We start from the raw sequence: 14,562 nt of genomic DNA on the forward strand, positions 1-14,562 counted from the left end.
TTGATATTTCTGTTGATTTAAAGCACTCGTACATTTACAAAAAAGTTTTATTGACAGCTTAAGTTAGACATTTTAAATATCGTCAGCATAATTTTGAGGTTCAAAGTTGGCCTAGTGAAATGTTTAGCCAACCACATCAATCATTGAATAATACATGGGGATTCGGTCCTCTTTCACACATTCACTAACACCCCTCTCCCCAATATAAATTGTTTTCTTCTCTCTGTGCCAAGCTTGTTTCAGTGCAGCTCAGTCCTTCCATGAAGTGGCAGTAGGCTGTCACCTGTAGGTCCATGCCACCATGCAGTGGCCAGTCTAACTCCTCTCACGTTTGATGGTAGAAGCAGTACAACGACAAGTGTGTGTCATTTAGCAAACGCTCTTATCCAGAGCGACGTACAGGAGCAATTAGGGTAATGTGCCTTGCCCAAGGGCACATCGGCAGATTTTTTTTCACCTAGTCGATTCAAACCAGCGACCTGTCGGTTATTGGCCCAACGCTCTTAACCACTAAGCTACATGCCGTCCGTGTTTAATCTCATGTACAAGATGAGATGTCCCAAACTCCATGGGCAGCGCTGGAGCCCCAAGCCCTCTTCCTCAGGAGCAAGCCGTCCCATCTGTCCCCTCCCACACCTAGTCAGGGATTGGGGGCCAAATTCACCTGCCTCCTGGACTCCCCAGAAGGAACCTTCACATGAGGAGAAACACATTGTAATTTTCTCATTAGATTAGGCTTTCCTGTCATATTGGCATTCTGCCTTTGTTTGAAGATGAACAGGAATCATCAACAGATTGCCACAACTGACCCTATCCCTTGAAGTTATGAGAATGTTTGAAGGCCTCACCCCCAGAAGAACTCACTGACTCACCATTCATTCCGGGCCACCGCCGCCTCGCTCCTCACCACCCTCTTGTGGTCGTCCAGGGGGGCAGCCAGGGCGCGCAGCACCCTCGCACGGAAGGGCATGATCTGCCGGGGGAAGGGTTTGTTAATGGCCAGAGTTCATAATGAATCAGTTGACATGGCCAATAGCGATCACTTATTAGGCCAGAGTCTTACCTCCTGTTCTGGAAAGCGGGAGAGGGCATGGATACAGCGCAGTGAGGCTATCCGCACTTTCTGTGAGGACGAGGTGAGACAGACCTCAGACACAGACTTAAAAAAAAATAACCTTCATGAATTGTAACTGTATGGGGACTATGGCACTCAAGGTTACTTAGCTAAAATACTGAACCGTCCAGCTATCAAAAACGCTGAGTTGCACTCTGGGGCTCATGCCATTAATTGCATTTCAAGTTGAAGACTGCGCTGGTAGTCGAGCAGCATTTCATTTACAGGCACAGATGTATTGAACGCTCGAGGGGACACGGCTGAGAGGTCTACCGCCGAGTCCGTTGTTACTATCAACGGAAGCTGAGTCATCGGTCTATGGCATATTACGAATAATAAGATACGAGGTCTGTGTGGCAAGAGGCCCAAACTCTGTCACAGAGAGAACACGTCCTCTGCCCGACACTTACATTTTTAGACTCCCTTAGCTATTTCGCTTCCTTGTGTGGTGGCTGTTATAACATGATACTTACCATGGTAGGGCTGGTGGTGAGCGCCAGAGTGCGGCCCACCAGCACCTCCAGCTGGGTGATGAGGGCTGAAGGGGGGTCCAGGAGGACCGGTTGCAAGCAGGACAGGGTAGACACCTGCACCCCCTGGTCCGGACACGACAGGGCCTCCAGCAGAAGGGGCAGGAGCTGACCAGGCACAGAGGAGAATAGAAAAAGGGGGACAATGCAACGTGATACCCATAAGATAAACAGTGCCAGAGTGAGAGAATGTTCCTCACAGATGTACAAAATACACATTTCACATGGGACGAAACTCTCAAATGCGTTCTACATTTCAAGACATAAAACACAATATTCATGGAGGAAATACACATTTCTAAGGCGTTCCTGTTTTTGTTCGCCTGTCTGGCACTGGTCCCTGTCCTGTCTACGTACCGCTGGTAGCTCTGTAAGCTGGACCTGTCTGGGCAGATTGTTCACTATGTGAGACAGTGCCTTCAGGTAGCCAGACTTCTTCTCTGCAGAGGGAGAGAAGGAAGGGGAAGTGAAGAATCTGTCAAATGAACAGGACTCTCAAAAACTGCTTAACCATTTTCATCACAACACATGTCCTGTGTCTGTCGTGCATCGTGAACGTCTCCTCACAGTACCTTGGACTGCGGCGTTGAAGCCCTCGACCAGTTTGGCAGAGTTCTCCGTGAAGAAGCGCTGGCGGTACATGATGCGCACGTCGGCGTGGCTACCGCGGTTCAGGACGTCCGGCGAGTCGCTCATCAGGAGAGAGAATCCATCGGCCGCTAACCAACCCAGCTCTGGGTCACTGAGCAGGGAGAAGAGCTTAGACAGACACACAGGATTACTGCGGTGTGTGTGTGTGTGAGGTTACTGAGGTAGGGCCATTTCTCTAGCCTTGCCTCATCCCTTAACTTCCACTGCTAAACTGAGGTGAACTCAATACAAAAAGGAATTTAAAAAAAAACTTTGTCTACTGTTCATGTGGTTTGATACAATTACGACTAGATTTCATTGTAACATTAGGCTAGGTTTTCCCCTGGGGGAGACGAGACACAGAACAGTTAAGACTGTTTGTGTGGGAAGACAAAGAGGACTCCTGTCCTTTTACCTTGTCGGTCAGGGCTGTGGACAGAGGGTGGTAGCGAAGGAGGAGAGCCTTGGACACCTAGAGACAAGAAAAGACATTCACAACTGTATGAACGAACGGATGGAACAACAACAATGTACCACAGGCAAGTCACCATTCGCCCTGATGGAGAGAAGGCCGTAGTAGTATCAGTGATCCCTAGAGACGCAGGGGTTGTACTGGGGACAGTTCGGTATGGGCTAAGGGGAATGGGGAACGTAATGGATACAAACTGCCGTAGGGCGGCGCACAACTGGCCCAACACTACCCGGGTTAGGGGAAGGTAGGGCGGCGCACAACTGGCCCAGCACTACCCGGGTTAGGGGAAGGTAGGCTGTCATTGTTCTTAATAGAATGCTGCCGTATTAGTAGTAATGTAAACTGGGGTCTAACCCAGAGCAGCAGAGTGAACGCCTGCGTTCTGACTGGGGAGGATGCAGAGTCCAGCACAGTGGAGATCCTCTTTAACGTCCTGTCTATCAGAGAGTCCAGGGCTTCACCTGTAGAGAAACACACACACACAATTAATATACCATCCCACCAACATTCACTTGACCAATTCCCATTCGGTCAAAGGACACGGCCGGAGGACTCGCCTGCGGGACTCTTGTTGACCAGCCCAGCGTAGCACTTGGCGGCTGACGTGTAGGAGAGCGGATGGTCACAGGTACAGCTCAGCTCCAGCAGCTCCAACAGTAGCCTGTCCATCTGGGGCACCTCCACCTGTCCGGGGCACACAGTCAGTCAGTCTACGATCACAGGTGAAATCAAGCCATGTAAAAAATGTGCAAGACCGGTCAGAGAGACCTTAACAAGTAGGCAACGCGCAAAGTCATTCAGTGTCACGCAACAAAACAGGTATCCTTAGTATGAATGTTTAATAGTACAATGTTAAAAATGTCATTTTGAAAACTTGTCATGCGGTGGGGCGGGTCTTACGGTCCGTGGCAGCCAGCACACACAACCCACGAGCAGGCACACCATCTGGGACTGGCTCCGGGAGTCACCTGCCTGCGTCCGGAGGACAAAGTCAAAGGCCAATGTCACTCAAACGCATACCACTCGGCGATACAATGCTTTATTCATTCCCAGGATGCATCCTGTCCCTGGGGTGTCCTCTGTAGGTATAACAGTGAAGAAAACATTTTCAATAGGAGATGGCTGGTTGTCTTTAGCATTGAAACCTGACCTTGAGGAGCTGGATCTGGGCGGGGAAGGCGTTCTCTGGCAGGAAGGAAACATCACCGTCGAGGAAGAGGGACACGGCCCGCGAGGCTGTTTGGCCAGCCAGTCTGGTGACGGTGCAGTGGTTAGCGCCAAGCCAAAATATTTACATATAACATCAAATGTGCCATTATCAATGTGCCATTATCAATGATGTGTGTGTGTCTTTTCTGGGTGGCTGGCTGTCTCAGTGATGTCAACTCACCGGGACTGTAGTCGGGCACAGGTGGTACTGATGATGGGTACCATGGCTGATAGGACAGTCTCCTCGAGTATCGGGCTACAATGACCTGAGGAACCTTAACATACACACAGATCAGAAGCAGAAACACCAGGTCAGTCAAAAAAAAAAAAGTCCTTTATCTGTCCAACATCATGACGTGGAGGCCGTTTGCATTTATATATTCGCTAAAAACAACCAACACATTCTCAGTACAACCCTTCCTCTGAAAAAGAGATTTCTTATCTCAATGACTTCCTGGTTCAATAAGAAAGGTTGTACCTCCTGGTTCACATTACAATGTGTTGCACAGGCTGTTGGTCGGGATATTCTCACCCTGCAAAGCTGCCTGCAATGCCAGCCCGAGCAGGCGGGGAATGACGTCATGGAAGACGCCACCGGTCTCTTCAGTGTCCTGGGCCTGCTCTGCTATCTTCTGCAGACTGTGGCAGACAGAGATCACCTCTTCCAATGAGAACGCGCCAGTGCCTGTTGGGAGGGAGATTACATCGTTATCAGAATCTAGATATTAGATTAGAACATAGATATTTAGAAGGGTCTACCTAAACAATGACAGAAGAGCCTGTGGCGGTGACACATACCAGTGTGTGCAGAGGTGAGGACCTGTAGCAGGACAGGTGTGCTCTCCTGAACTAAACTGGGCCGGGACGACACCGCAGCCAGCGCCGCCACACAGCGCTGACGCACTGCCTGCTGTGAATGTTCCTGGGACGGCGTGGCGCTGTCACCTTGTGCCATGGGCTCTGGGAACAGGACAGGGAAGGGCTCAGTAAGGTAAACGTCCTCTGGTTAGAACGATGCAACTGAAGGCACGGTAATGACGGGGGAAGACCTTCATTGGCATCGTTTCGTTTCGAACCGTTGACCTTAACCCACCTGAGAAGATCTCCTCCTTCAGCCGTGGAACCATCTTAGAGATGAAGGCTGCAGGGTGCAGGCGAGCCAGAGACCCTGCACACTCAACCACAGCCAGGCTGGACAGACGGGGAGAGAGGAGGAGGACCAAGCCATTGTGTTATTTGATTGATTAGGTATCATAGACTTCGGATTGCCCTCCCGGAGAAACTGAAACCAGGAACTAACCTGACTTTAGGATCTCCCTCCTCCAGGATGAGCCTGGTGAGGTGGTCAACGGCAAGTTCCACATCTGACTCTAACAGCAGGCCTAGGAGAGAGGTGGAAGATGTCAACCTATACGTCTCAGCGTAGTAAAGGGAGCTGTAGCATGAAGCCAAAAGGCCAATCAAATGTATTCCCTATCCCACAGTAACAGGCACAAGCTGAACATTTTGACCGGTGTAGCAGCTGGGTGAGCTCAAAAGGTCTCGAATGTGTTGGGAGCGGGTTCAGGTCCACGTTCATTGGACGAGGGGTTGAAAGGTTAGGAGAGTCACCTGTCTGTTGGCCCAGTGCAGTGAGCACACGCATAGATGTGATCTGGAGGTCAGCATTGCTCTCAGACAGAGCAGAGAACACTATACTGCACAGAGACTGCCTGAAGTCCAACAGCACACTCTCATCTAGGGGGGAAGAGGAAGAGAGGGGGGGGTGTTGTGAGAGTGCAACTGTGACAAATTGGAGAAAAGGTTCATGGAACAATTCACAGTGCCACACAAAGCAGGAAGGAAAGAGGAGAGAAACTATTTCAGGAGGGACTGGGAGTTATTGCACAGTACAAACGACTGGACATGACCATCGTTCCTAAAGCTTGATTTGTCATTAAAAGTGTCATAACGCTTGGGCAAACTCGAACGGCGTTCCGGCTTCAAATACTCTTTCAAATGGGGCCCTGAAATGCAGCACTGTAAATTCACACGTTCAGCAGCCGAGGCATACAATGGCAGAGGACAGGAGGAACGAGACGTGGCACAAAGAGACAGGGACAGTAAAGGACGTTGCACTTACCCTCTTCTGATGACGTCACCGGGTGCACAAAGCCCTGTAACACCTCCAGTAGGGTGCGCCGCTGAGCACACTACACAGGGGGCAGACAGACAGATATGAAAGATCTCACTGATAACATCATGCACCTATAGGAAGCAAGATACTTATAACAGGGCGTCTACACGTCAGGTGGCAATATCGGGTAAACAAAAGACCATAACTTACAACGCAATAACACTGTGTTTGTGACTATGCAGGAAGCCACCAATTCATACAGTAATGAAGCTGCCATGGGCAAACTAATCCAATCGTGACCAACAGTCAAGAATGTGAGACGAACGCCAACATTGACGATAATGGAACGTCCTAGCTGGATGGTGTGACTCACCTGTATGCGGCTGCTGTACTGCTCTATGAGGGACGGCAGGACGGCGGCGGCAACTCTGTGGCTCGCCCTGTAGGAGGCGGTAGAGGTGGCCTGCAGCAGCTTCGCACTGGGCCACACCAGCTTCAGGTCCGGCTCACACAGGTGGTGCTGACAGTCTAGAAAAACATTGGGTCTGGTTGGCACATTGGCGATGGTGTGTGTGATCTATATAAACTCAGCAAAAAAGAAACGTCCTCTCACTGTCAACTGCGTTTATTTTCTGAAAACTTAACATAATATTTGTATGTACATAAGATTCAGCAACTGAGACATAAACTGAACAAGTTCCACAGACATGTGATTTACAGAAATTGAATGATATGTCCCTGAACAAAGGGGGGGTCAAAATCAAAAGTAACAGTCAGTATCTGATGTGGCCACCAGCTGAATTAAGTACTGCAGTGCATCTCCTCCTCATGGACTGCACCAGATTTGCCAGTTCTTGCTGTGAAATGTTACCCCACTCTTCCACCAAGGCACCTGCAAGTTCCCAGACATTTCTGGGGGGGAATGGCCCTAGCCCTCCGATCCAACAGGTCCCAGACGTGCTCAATGAGATAGAGATCCGGGCTCTTCGCTGGCCAAGGCAGAACACTGACATTCCTGTCTTGCAGGAAATCACGCACAGAATGAGCAGTATGGCTGGTGGCATTGTCATGTCAGGATGAGCCTGTAGGAAGTGTACCACATGAGGGAGGAGGATGTCTTCCCTGTAACTCACAGCGTTGAGATTGAGCTTGTCGTCATTGCAGGCAGTCCGATGATGCTGTGACACACCGTCCCAGACCATGACGGACCCTCTACCTCCAAATCGATCCCGCTCCAGAGTACAGGCATCAGTGTAACGCTCATACCTTCGACGATAAATGCAAATCCGACCATCACCCTTGGTGAGACAAAACTACAATTCGTCAGTGAAGAGCACTTTTTGCAAGTCCTGTCTGGTCCAGCAACGGTGGGTTTGTGCCCATAGGCGACGTTGTTGCCGGTGATGTCTGGTGAGGACCTGCCTTACAACAGGCCTACAAGCCCTCAGTCCTGTCTCTCTCAGCCTATTGCGGACGGTCTGAGCACTGATGGAGGGATTGTGAGTCAGAGTTCAGAGTCAGTAGAAAGGCCTCTTTAGTGTCCTAAGTTTTCATAACTGTGACCTTTAATTGCCTGCCATCTGTAAGCTGTTAGTGTCTTAACGACCGTTCCACAGGTGCATGTTCATTAATTGTTTATGGTTCATTGAACGAGCATGGGAAACAGTGTTTAAACCCTTTACAATGAAGATCTGTGAAGTTTTGGATTTTAACAAATTATCTTAGTATAGTATATGCCATTTTTAGCTGACGCTTTTATCCAAAGCGACTTACAGTCATGTGTGCATACATTCTACGTATGGGTGGTCCCGGGAATCGAACCCACTACCCTGGCGTTACAAGCGCCATGCTCTACCAACTGAGCCACAGAAGGACCATCTTTGCACCTGCAAAAAGATTGCTCAGATGTGCGAGTGCCTTTTGAATTTTGTATTACAAATTATCTTTGAAAGACAGGGTCCTGAAAAAGGGATGTTTATTTTTTTGCTGACTTTATATCAGGATGCTGTGTACCTTAATATGTAAAGTGTATATACACCCCCCCTCCACGCAGTCTCTCACTCTCTGATTTAACGCTTCTACTACTGTGGTAAGCCCTGAGGAGAATGTGATTGCCAAGTCAGACTCTTCTCACACATTTCCTGAATAGACTGTCCCCACACACCGCGACACAACGACAATAAACAAACACCACTTATGCCCAGAACCAGAAAGTTTGAGGTGGTACCTTTGAGGACCAGCTCCAGGAAGACATTGAGGGAGTCTTCAGAGTCCGAGTTGAGGACGGAGCGGGAGAGACAGGCTGTCAGGCTACCGACGGCGGCCAGGCCAGCGGACTCCACCCGCTCACTAGCTGTCTGAAACACCTGCACAGGGAGGTCAACAAAACTCTCCATTCAGATGATCTGCTGTCAAGGATTCCTCACGTAGCCTTACCACAGCTCACCGTATAGGACTCTTTTACAAACCGTACTGATATGTCGCTGGACCCCAAGCTGCGTTGAAACGTACCTCTCTGCGCAGCGAGGCCCAAAGGCCTGGTAGGAATTGGGCTAGGTCTTTATGTTCATACACAGAAGCACAGGCAGTCTGCAACATGGGGAGAAAACGCGGGCCATTAAGACATGAATGCCGGTTGCCGCACACGTAAAACGTGAAGATGATCTGAGGTGAGGTAACCGACGAGGTCTTACCAGGGTCTGCAGGGAATCCAGCTTGGCACTCTGAACATCGGAGTCCAGCTTCTCAATGATCAGTGGCAGCAGGAACTGTTGAAGCGAGACAATCCACAAATCAGAACCTGCATTGACACTCAGCTCAAGGTCCCTAGGTAGGGGTTTCTCTACAAGCGCTTTGTGACATCTGCTGATGCAAAAAGGCTTCATAAATACATGTGATTTGATTGATGAACACCTCCCTCTGCAACTGGATCCTGGACTTCCTGATTGGCAGAACCTTGGTGGGTCTGCCAATCAGGCAACAACACCTCTGCCACGCTGACCCACAACACGAGGGTTTCCCCCAGGAGTGCGTGCTCAGCTCCTTCCTGTACACCCACGACTGAGTGGCCACAAACGACACCAACACAATCATTAAGTTTTCCCGACGACACAACGGCGGTGGGTCGGATCGGCGATGAGACAGCTTCCAGGGAGAAGGTTAGAGCCCTGGCAGAGTGGTGCCGGCAAAATAATGTCTCCCTCAACGTCAGTAAAACCAAGAAGCTGATTGTGGAATACAGGAAACAGGGGGGGGGGGCACGACCCCTATTGTCATCGGCGGGGATGCAGCGGAGGAGCAAAAGCTTCAAGTTCCTCTGGCGTGCACATCACAGAGGACCTGACACGGTCCAATCACAGGGCCTCTTCCAAGTTCTACAGCTGCACAATGGAGAGCATCTTAACCCGGCTACATCACCGGTCAGGACGTGTCTGAGGAAGGTCACGAAAGGACGTCAAGTACTCCAGTCACCCGAGCCACGGACTGTTCACTCCGTTACCATTTGGCATGTGGTATCGAAGCATCGGGTCTCGGACCAACAGGCTCAAAGACAGCTTCTACCGCCAGCTCGTCAGACTGCTGAACAGCTAACCCTAGCTATCTCCCTGAGCAGACCAGAACCTTAGTCTCTAAGGTGCAAATAGTTTCCATTTGCTCTGATTACACACCCATCCAACCCTCATACACAAACATATACACAAACACACACACACACACGCAAACAACCATAAACACACACACACACACAGTGAATGCTGCTGTTCTTTTATATAGCTTATTCTACTGCACAGCCAAGTCACTACTCATCATAAATGGTGTAAATACTAGCTCTTCTACTACTTGTCGATTTTATTTACCTGAACCTTTTACTGCTATTATTGATTAATGTACTGTATTGATTGAGGGGGCTACACCTTCTATACCTGCTGTAAACTGTGCAGGCGAACAAGAAAATGTGATTACAGACGCACCCACAGACCCTAACCATTTCCAGTGTCCACGTTGCCGCTCACAAACATGCAACCACACACAAAGACCACCTCTGACGCCCTAAAAGGCTATGCATTGTGTCGTCTCGTTTGCCAGACATGGTGGATGTGGGAGGAGACGACGCATTGTGTATTGTTCTCGTTTACCCCCTACTATATGTGTAGTGTGCAGTACAGTATGTCCCCCCCCACCTCTGCAAAGCGTGGTGTTCCGGTGAGCACGACCCTCAGGGCCAGGACCAGCTCCTCCTGGGTGATGCCATGGGGGTCGTTCGCGGGCTAGGTGGGGTCACACACACACACACACACAGAGTTAGATGGCGGTCAACCCATTGAAATGGAATGATTCTCATTCTATGGGTCAACCATTTCAAAACACTTGAGAACAATTAAAACTGTTTTCATTCAATGAACAAACGTCCAGGTCATCAAACGGCCCTCCAGCTGTAAATGCTCATCAAATGAACGTTCATCAAACGGTTCTAGTAAATTCTAAATGGTCTCAATTGTTCATCAACGTGAATCACATAAAACGGTACACAAGCTTTTCTGTCAGTATTTTAACTCCGGGGGTTAACCATTTCCTACAATCCTCTGCCAGATGCTAGTCAGTGTCACATGGCTCAGATATCAAAGCACACAGGTCAGAGTCTCACATCAGCGTTGTCTCCTGACTGGTGTAAGTCCACAGCAGCTTCGCAAACAAACGCTTACAAGGGCTGAAGTCTGTAGGTAAACTAACACTTACAAGGGCTGAAGTCTATAGGTAAACTAACACTTACAGGGCTGAAGTCTATAGGGAAACTAACACTTACAGGGCTGAAGTCTATAGGTAAACTAACACTTACAGGGCTGAAGTCTATAGGGAAACTAACACTTACAGGGCTGAAGTCTATAGGGAAACTAACACTTACAGGGCTGAAGTCTATAGGTAAACTAACACTTACAGGGCTGAAGTCTATAGGGAAACTAACACTTACAGGGCTGAAGTCTATAGGTAAACTAACACTTACAGGGCTGAAGTCTATAGGTAAACTAACACTTACAGGGCTGAAGTCTATAGGTAAACTAACACTTACAGGGCTGAAGTCTATAGGTAAACTAACACTTACAGGGCTGAAGTCTATAGGGAAACTAACACTTACAGGGCTGAAGTCTATAGGTAAACTAACACTTACAGGGCTGAAGTCTATAGAGAAACTAACACTTACAGGGCTGAAGTCTATAGGGAAACTAACACTTACAGGGCTGAAGTCTATAGGTAAACTAACACTTACAGGGCTGAAGTCTATAGGGAAATAGCAGGATGTCACTTCAAACAGCTCCTCTGTGAATTTACCTGAAATAAAACACAGACGGGATCATACTCTCAGAATTGAGAAATCATTGAATAATACATGTTAAGATAAAATATACTTAAAGGTCATGATAAAAGTTCAATAAAAAGGTAAAGCAAATGATAATAACACATATATTAAGTCTCAACCCAAATACTGGTCTACATAAAAGGGTGCTTAAACCTCTCTTCTAGACTAGAAGTGTGTGTGTGTGTGTGTGTGTGTGTGTGTGTGTGTGTGTGTGTGTGTGTGTGTGTGTGTGTGTGTGTGTGTGTGTGTGTGTGTGTGTGTGTGTGTGTGTGTGTGTGTGTGTGTGTAGGGCTACAGACTAACTTTCCCTCCTGGTGGAACTGGCGCCACTAACATTTTCGGTTGGTGGGACCAACCCGTGATTTGGTCGCACCAAAATATGTCGTCATGCAATATAAACAAATGTGCAATCATCTTATGAAGTCATTCACAGCGCTGCCGAGATGGTACGTCTCCGGTTGGACGTGCTACGAGTTCACTCAAAGCCCAGTAAACCTCAGCAACAACGAAGAACAAGACGACAACATGTACAAAAAAAAAAAAGTACATGAAACACATTTCGAAAGTTTTGGACCAACAACAGCTGCACAACAACGTGAGAGCGACTGTTCTCACCAAGATCATAGCCTTCATGGACAATCTTCCTAGCGATATGGAAGGCCAGCAGAAGGTTGCGTGGGTCTCTCTCCCCATCCACTGACTGGACAAACCCGAAGACAAAGTCTGCACCCAGGCCCTTCAGCTCTGTGGGATGGGAAAAGTAGTCAATCAATGTAACAACCTTCCAATACGTAGCATGCAGAATAGATCACGCAAATTATTTCAAAGCTGTAGGACTCTCGACAAGGATCTCCATGACCCTGCGGATTTCTCCATTATAGCTACCACACTACCTGGGCTCTTACCTGACTCTCTGGATTCCATAAGCTGGATGAGGATGTTGTAAACACATGACCGCTCCGCCAGCATCAGGGACTGTAGTGACACAGACAAAGAATCCAGATAAACAGAGTCAGGGTGTTGCAATATGAGAAACACATGGGCGTATTAACCCTTTAATAACTACTGTATGCTCATTACTTAGGAGCATTTACACTTGACGGGGCAGGTTGGGTGTATTTACCTGCACATGGATGTCCTGGAATAGTGATTTCAGAATGGACACTGCAGACCCAGGCGGCAACACTGAGCATTTGGTCTGAGAGGATATTTCAAGATGTCCGTCAGAGATAGGCAAGATAACTCCTCTCCCGCTCAGTTCACTTTTGACTGGACAATATTGACATTTCTCTAATATCCTTGTGAAATTTAACATGACAGAGGTTACTCAGCTTGAGACTTACCAGCGCTTTCAGCCCCTGTATGACATGTGGTGTGATGACATAGTGGTCCTTCAATCTGTTCTCATAAAACACTATAAGGACTTCCACTGAGGACAAAACAAAAAGGAGAAGATAATACAATTGACAGGACGTATAGCATACACTAAGCAAAGGGAAAAGATGGGTTATGATGCCAAAGAGGTGCTATAGTGTTGACTACCTTCTCTCTCTGTAAGGTCTCCATAACACTCCTGTAGGACATTGGAGAGGAGCTGGACACCACGGCCTCGGGTCTGGGGTTGGGAGCTGGTCAGATGCAAACTTCACAGAGACAGGATGGTCAACTTGTTAGTGGAGGCTAGAACTGCATGACATTGAAGTTGATGACATTGTTAGTAACTGGGACACTAATGATGATTGTGTATACATTACCCCAAGGCTTCAACCAACTGCAGTATAGTAAACTGTCCAGCCTTGAGTTCTAATGCAAAGAAAATGAAGGGCATTTCACTGTACTTGTGCATGTGACATTAAAACTTGAAACATACAAGAGGAAAAGACAAGTGGTCAGTAGGATACATCATGCAGACACTTTAGGGGACAGGAAAGTAGTTCCAGAGTCTAATGCGTTGTGAAATACACTTTTCAGATCGAGCTAGCTAGCTACCTAGCTTGCCAGCAAACTCGACCCGCTTGTTTACAGCAGCACTTGGGTCGGACAGAATTCCTCCTGTGTAAATTAAGATACCACGGAGCCTATGTGAGTTTCTCTCATAAAATGTACCTCAATCCAGGGATTACAAATGCATCTAAATCCGAATTGTCCCATTATCACAAAAGGTACACGGAGAAGATGTAACTACTTTTTTAACAGTCCTACAATCTGCTTGGTGTAAAAGAGGGGACAATTCGGAGTACAACGCACTTCTCATTACTGGATTACCGTACATTTTCAGAGCAATATTGCGCTGACTCAGCTGTCTTAATATTCACATAAATGCTGTTCAACCCTAGTGCAGCTGTAGCAAACAGGTCAGATCGGCTGGCCAGCTAAAACCCATTCAGGTTATGGCCAAGAACAGCGGTCAATACATTCCTTTGAATTAAGAGACATTGATCGCCAGGTTGTATACGTGCAAAAAAACTGAACAGGCCAACTTTTTTTGTCGGTTATTTCTATAGCGTGCGGTTGAACACAGGATGTAGCTTAGACTTGTGATAGCCTGCTGCTAGCTAGCATCTTTGTCAGACATCAGTCACGCGCGATTTATGTGTCATTCATTGATTTTTATCTCAAAAGCCGTATCAGAGAGAAAGGTGACTTGAATACTTTTGGCAGCTACCTGTTGCGGTGTCGACCGCCTTGCGGTCCTGTTGTCCCAACACGAATTCTTCTACCAAGCCCAATAGCAAGGCACTATCCGCAGCCATCATGAACAGCCTTGGTTCAAACTGAAGTGCGCATGCGTGGAAAGTTGTTGCGGTTACGGTCACAAAAAAAATGTTATAACGTCGTATAATTTTTAACGACATGCATAAAGGTGCAATTCCATTTTTTGCCGGGTAATACAGCTGTAGCTAGATATTTTACGAACCAAATAATACACCATTTGTTTGTTGTGGAAGTGGCCAAGTGCATATTCCAAAGACAACTTTGTATGTTGTAAATATTATATTGTATTTAATTACTTGGCCCATGTATCTGCTAAAAGTACATTTTTAGCAAGGTTGTGGACTTTCAATATGATTTTTTAAAATTTTAAAATACAATTTCGAATTACAATACAATAACAAAACAAAAAACATAGAGCAT

General features: G+C 47.6%; 1 protein-coding gene and 1 long non-coding RNA gene across 9 annotated transcripts; one reads left to right on the plus strand and one right to left on the minus strand.

The window, feature by feature from the left end:
- Nucleotides 1-29: 29 nt before the first annotated feature.
- Nucleotides 30-14,224, minus strand: LOC118357519 (MMS19 nucleotide excision repair protein homolog). The gene is made up of 31 exons (XM_035734701.1): nt 14,093-14,224; nt 13,182-13,230; nt 12,970-13,070; nt 12,771-12,856; nt 12,551-12,625; nt 12,333-12,402; nt 12,043-12,171; nt 11,338-11,399; nt 10,253-10,339; nt 8,765-8,839; nt 8,583-8,660; nt 8,299-8,437; nt 6,445-6,599; nt 6,078-6,147; nt 5,567-5,692; nt 5,256-5,337; nt 5,049-5,146; nt 4,754-4,915; nt 4,488-4,640; nt 4,137-4,230; nt 3,897-3,999; nt 3,647-3,718; nt 3,304-3,430; nt 3,101-3,207; nt 2,690-2,746; nt 2,217-2,403; nt 2,002-2,084; nt 1,588-1,752; nt 1,064-1,123; nt 873-973; nt 30-691 (listed from the first exon to the last, which is right to left on the minus strand). The coding sequence occupies exons 1-31, from the start codon at nt 14,181-14,183 to the stop codon at nt 661-663; spliced, it is 3,075 nt and encodes a 1,024-aa protein (XP_035590594.1). The 5' UTR covers nt 14,184-14,224; the 3' UTR covers nt 30-660.
- LOC127911459 (uncharacterized) lies at nt 10,350-11,398 on the plus strand. Of its 8 annotated transcripts, none has more exons than XR_008078621.1 (4): nt 10,350-10,892; nt 10,926-10,991; nt 11,025-11,156; nt 11,289-11,398. It is a non-coding gene; the product is annotated as an uncharacterized LOC127911459 (long non-coding RNA). The 8 variants fall into 8 exon arrangements; XR_008078622.1 differs by having other exon boundaries at nt 10,350-10,792; nt 10,827-10,991; XR_008078625.1 differs by lacking the exon at nt 10,926-10,991 and having other exon boundaries at nt 10,350-10,792; nt 10,827-10,892.
- Nucleotides 14,225-14,562: the final 338 nt, after the last annotated feature.

The sequence above is a fragment of the Oncorhynchus keta genome, chromosome 24 (assembly GCF_023373465.1).
Source record: "Oncorhynchus keta strain PuntledgeMale-10-30-2019 chromosome 24, Oket_V2, whole genome shotgun sequence".
NCBI lineage: Eukaryota > Metazoa > Chordata > Actinopteri > Salmoniformes > Salmonidae > Oncorhynchus > Oncorhynchus keta.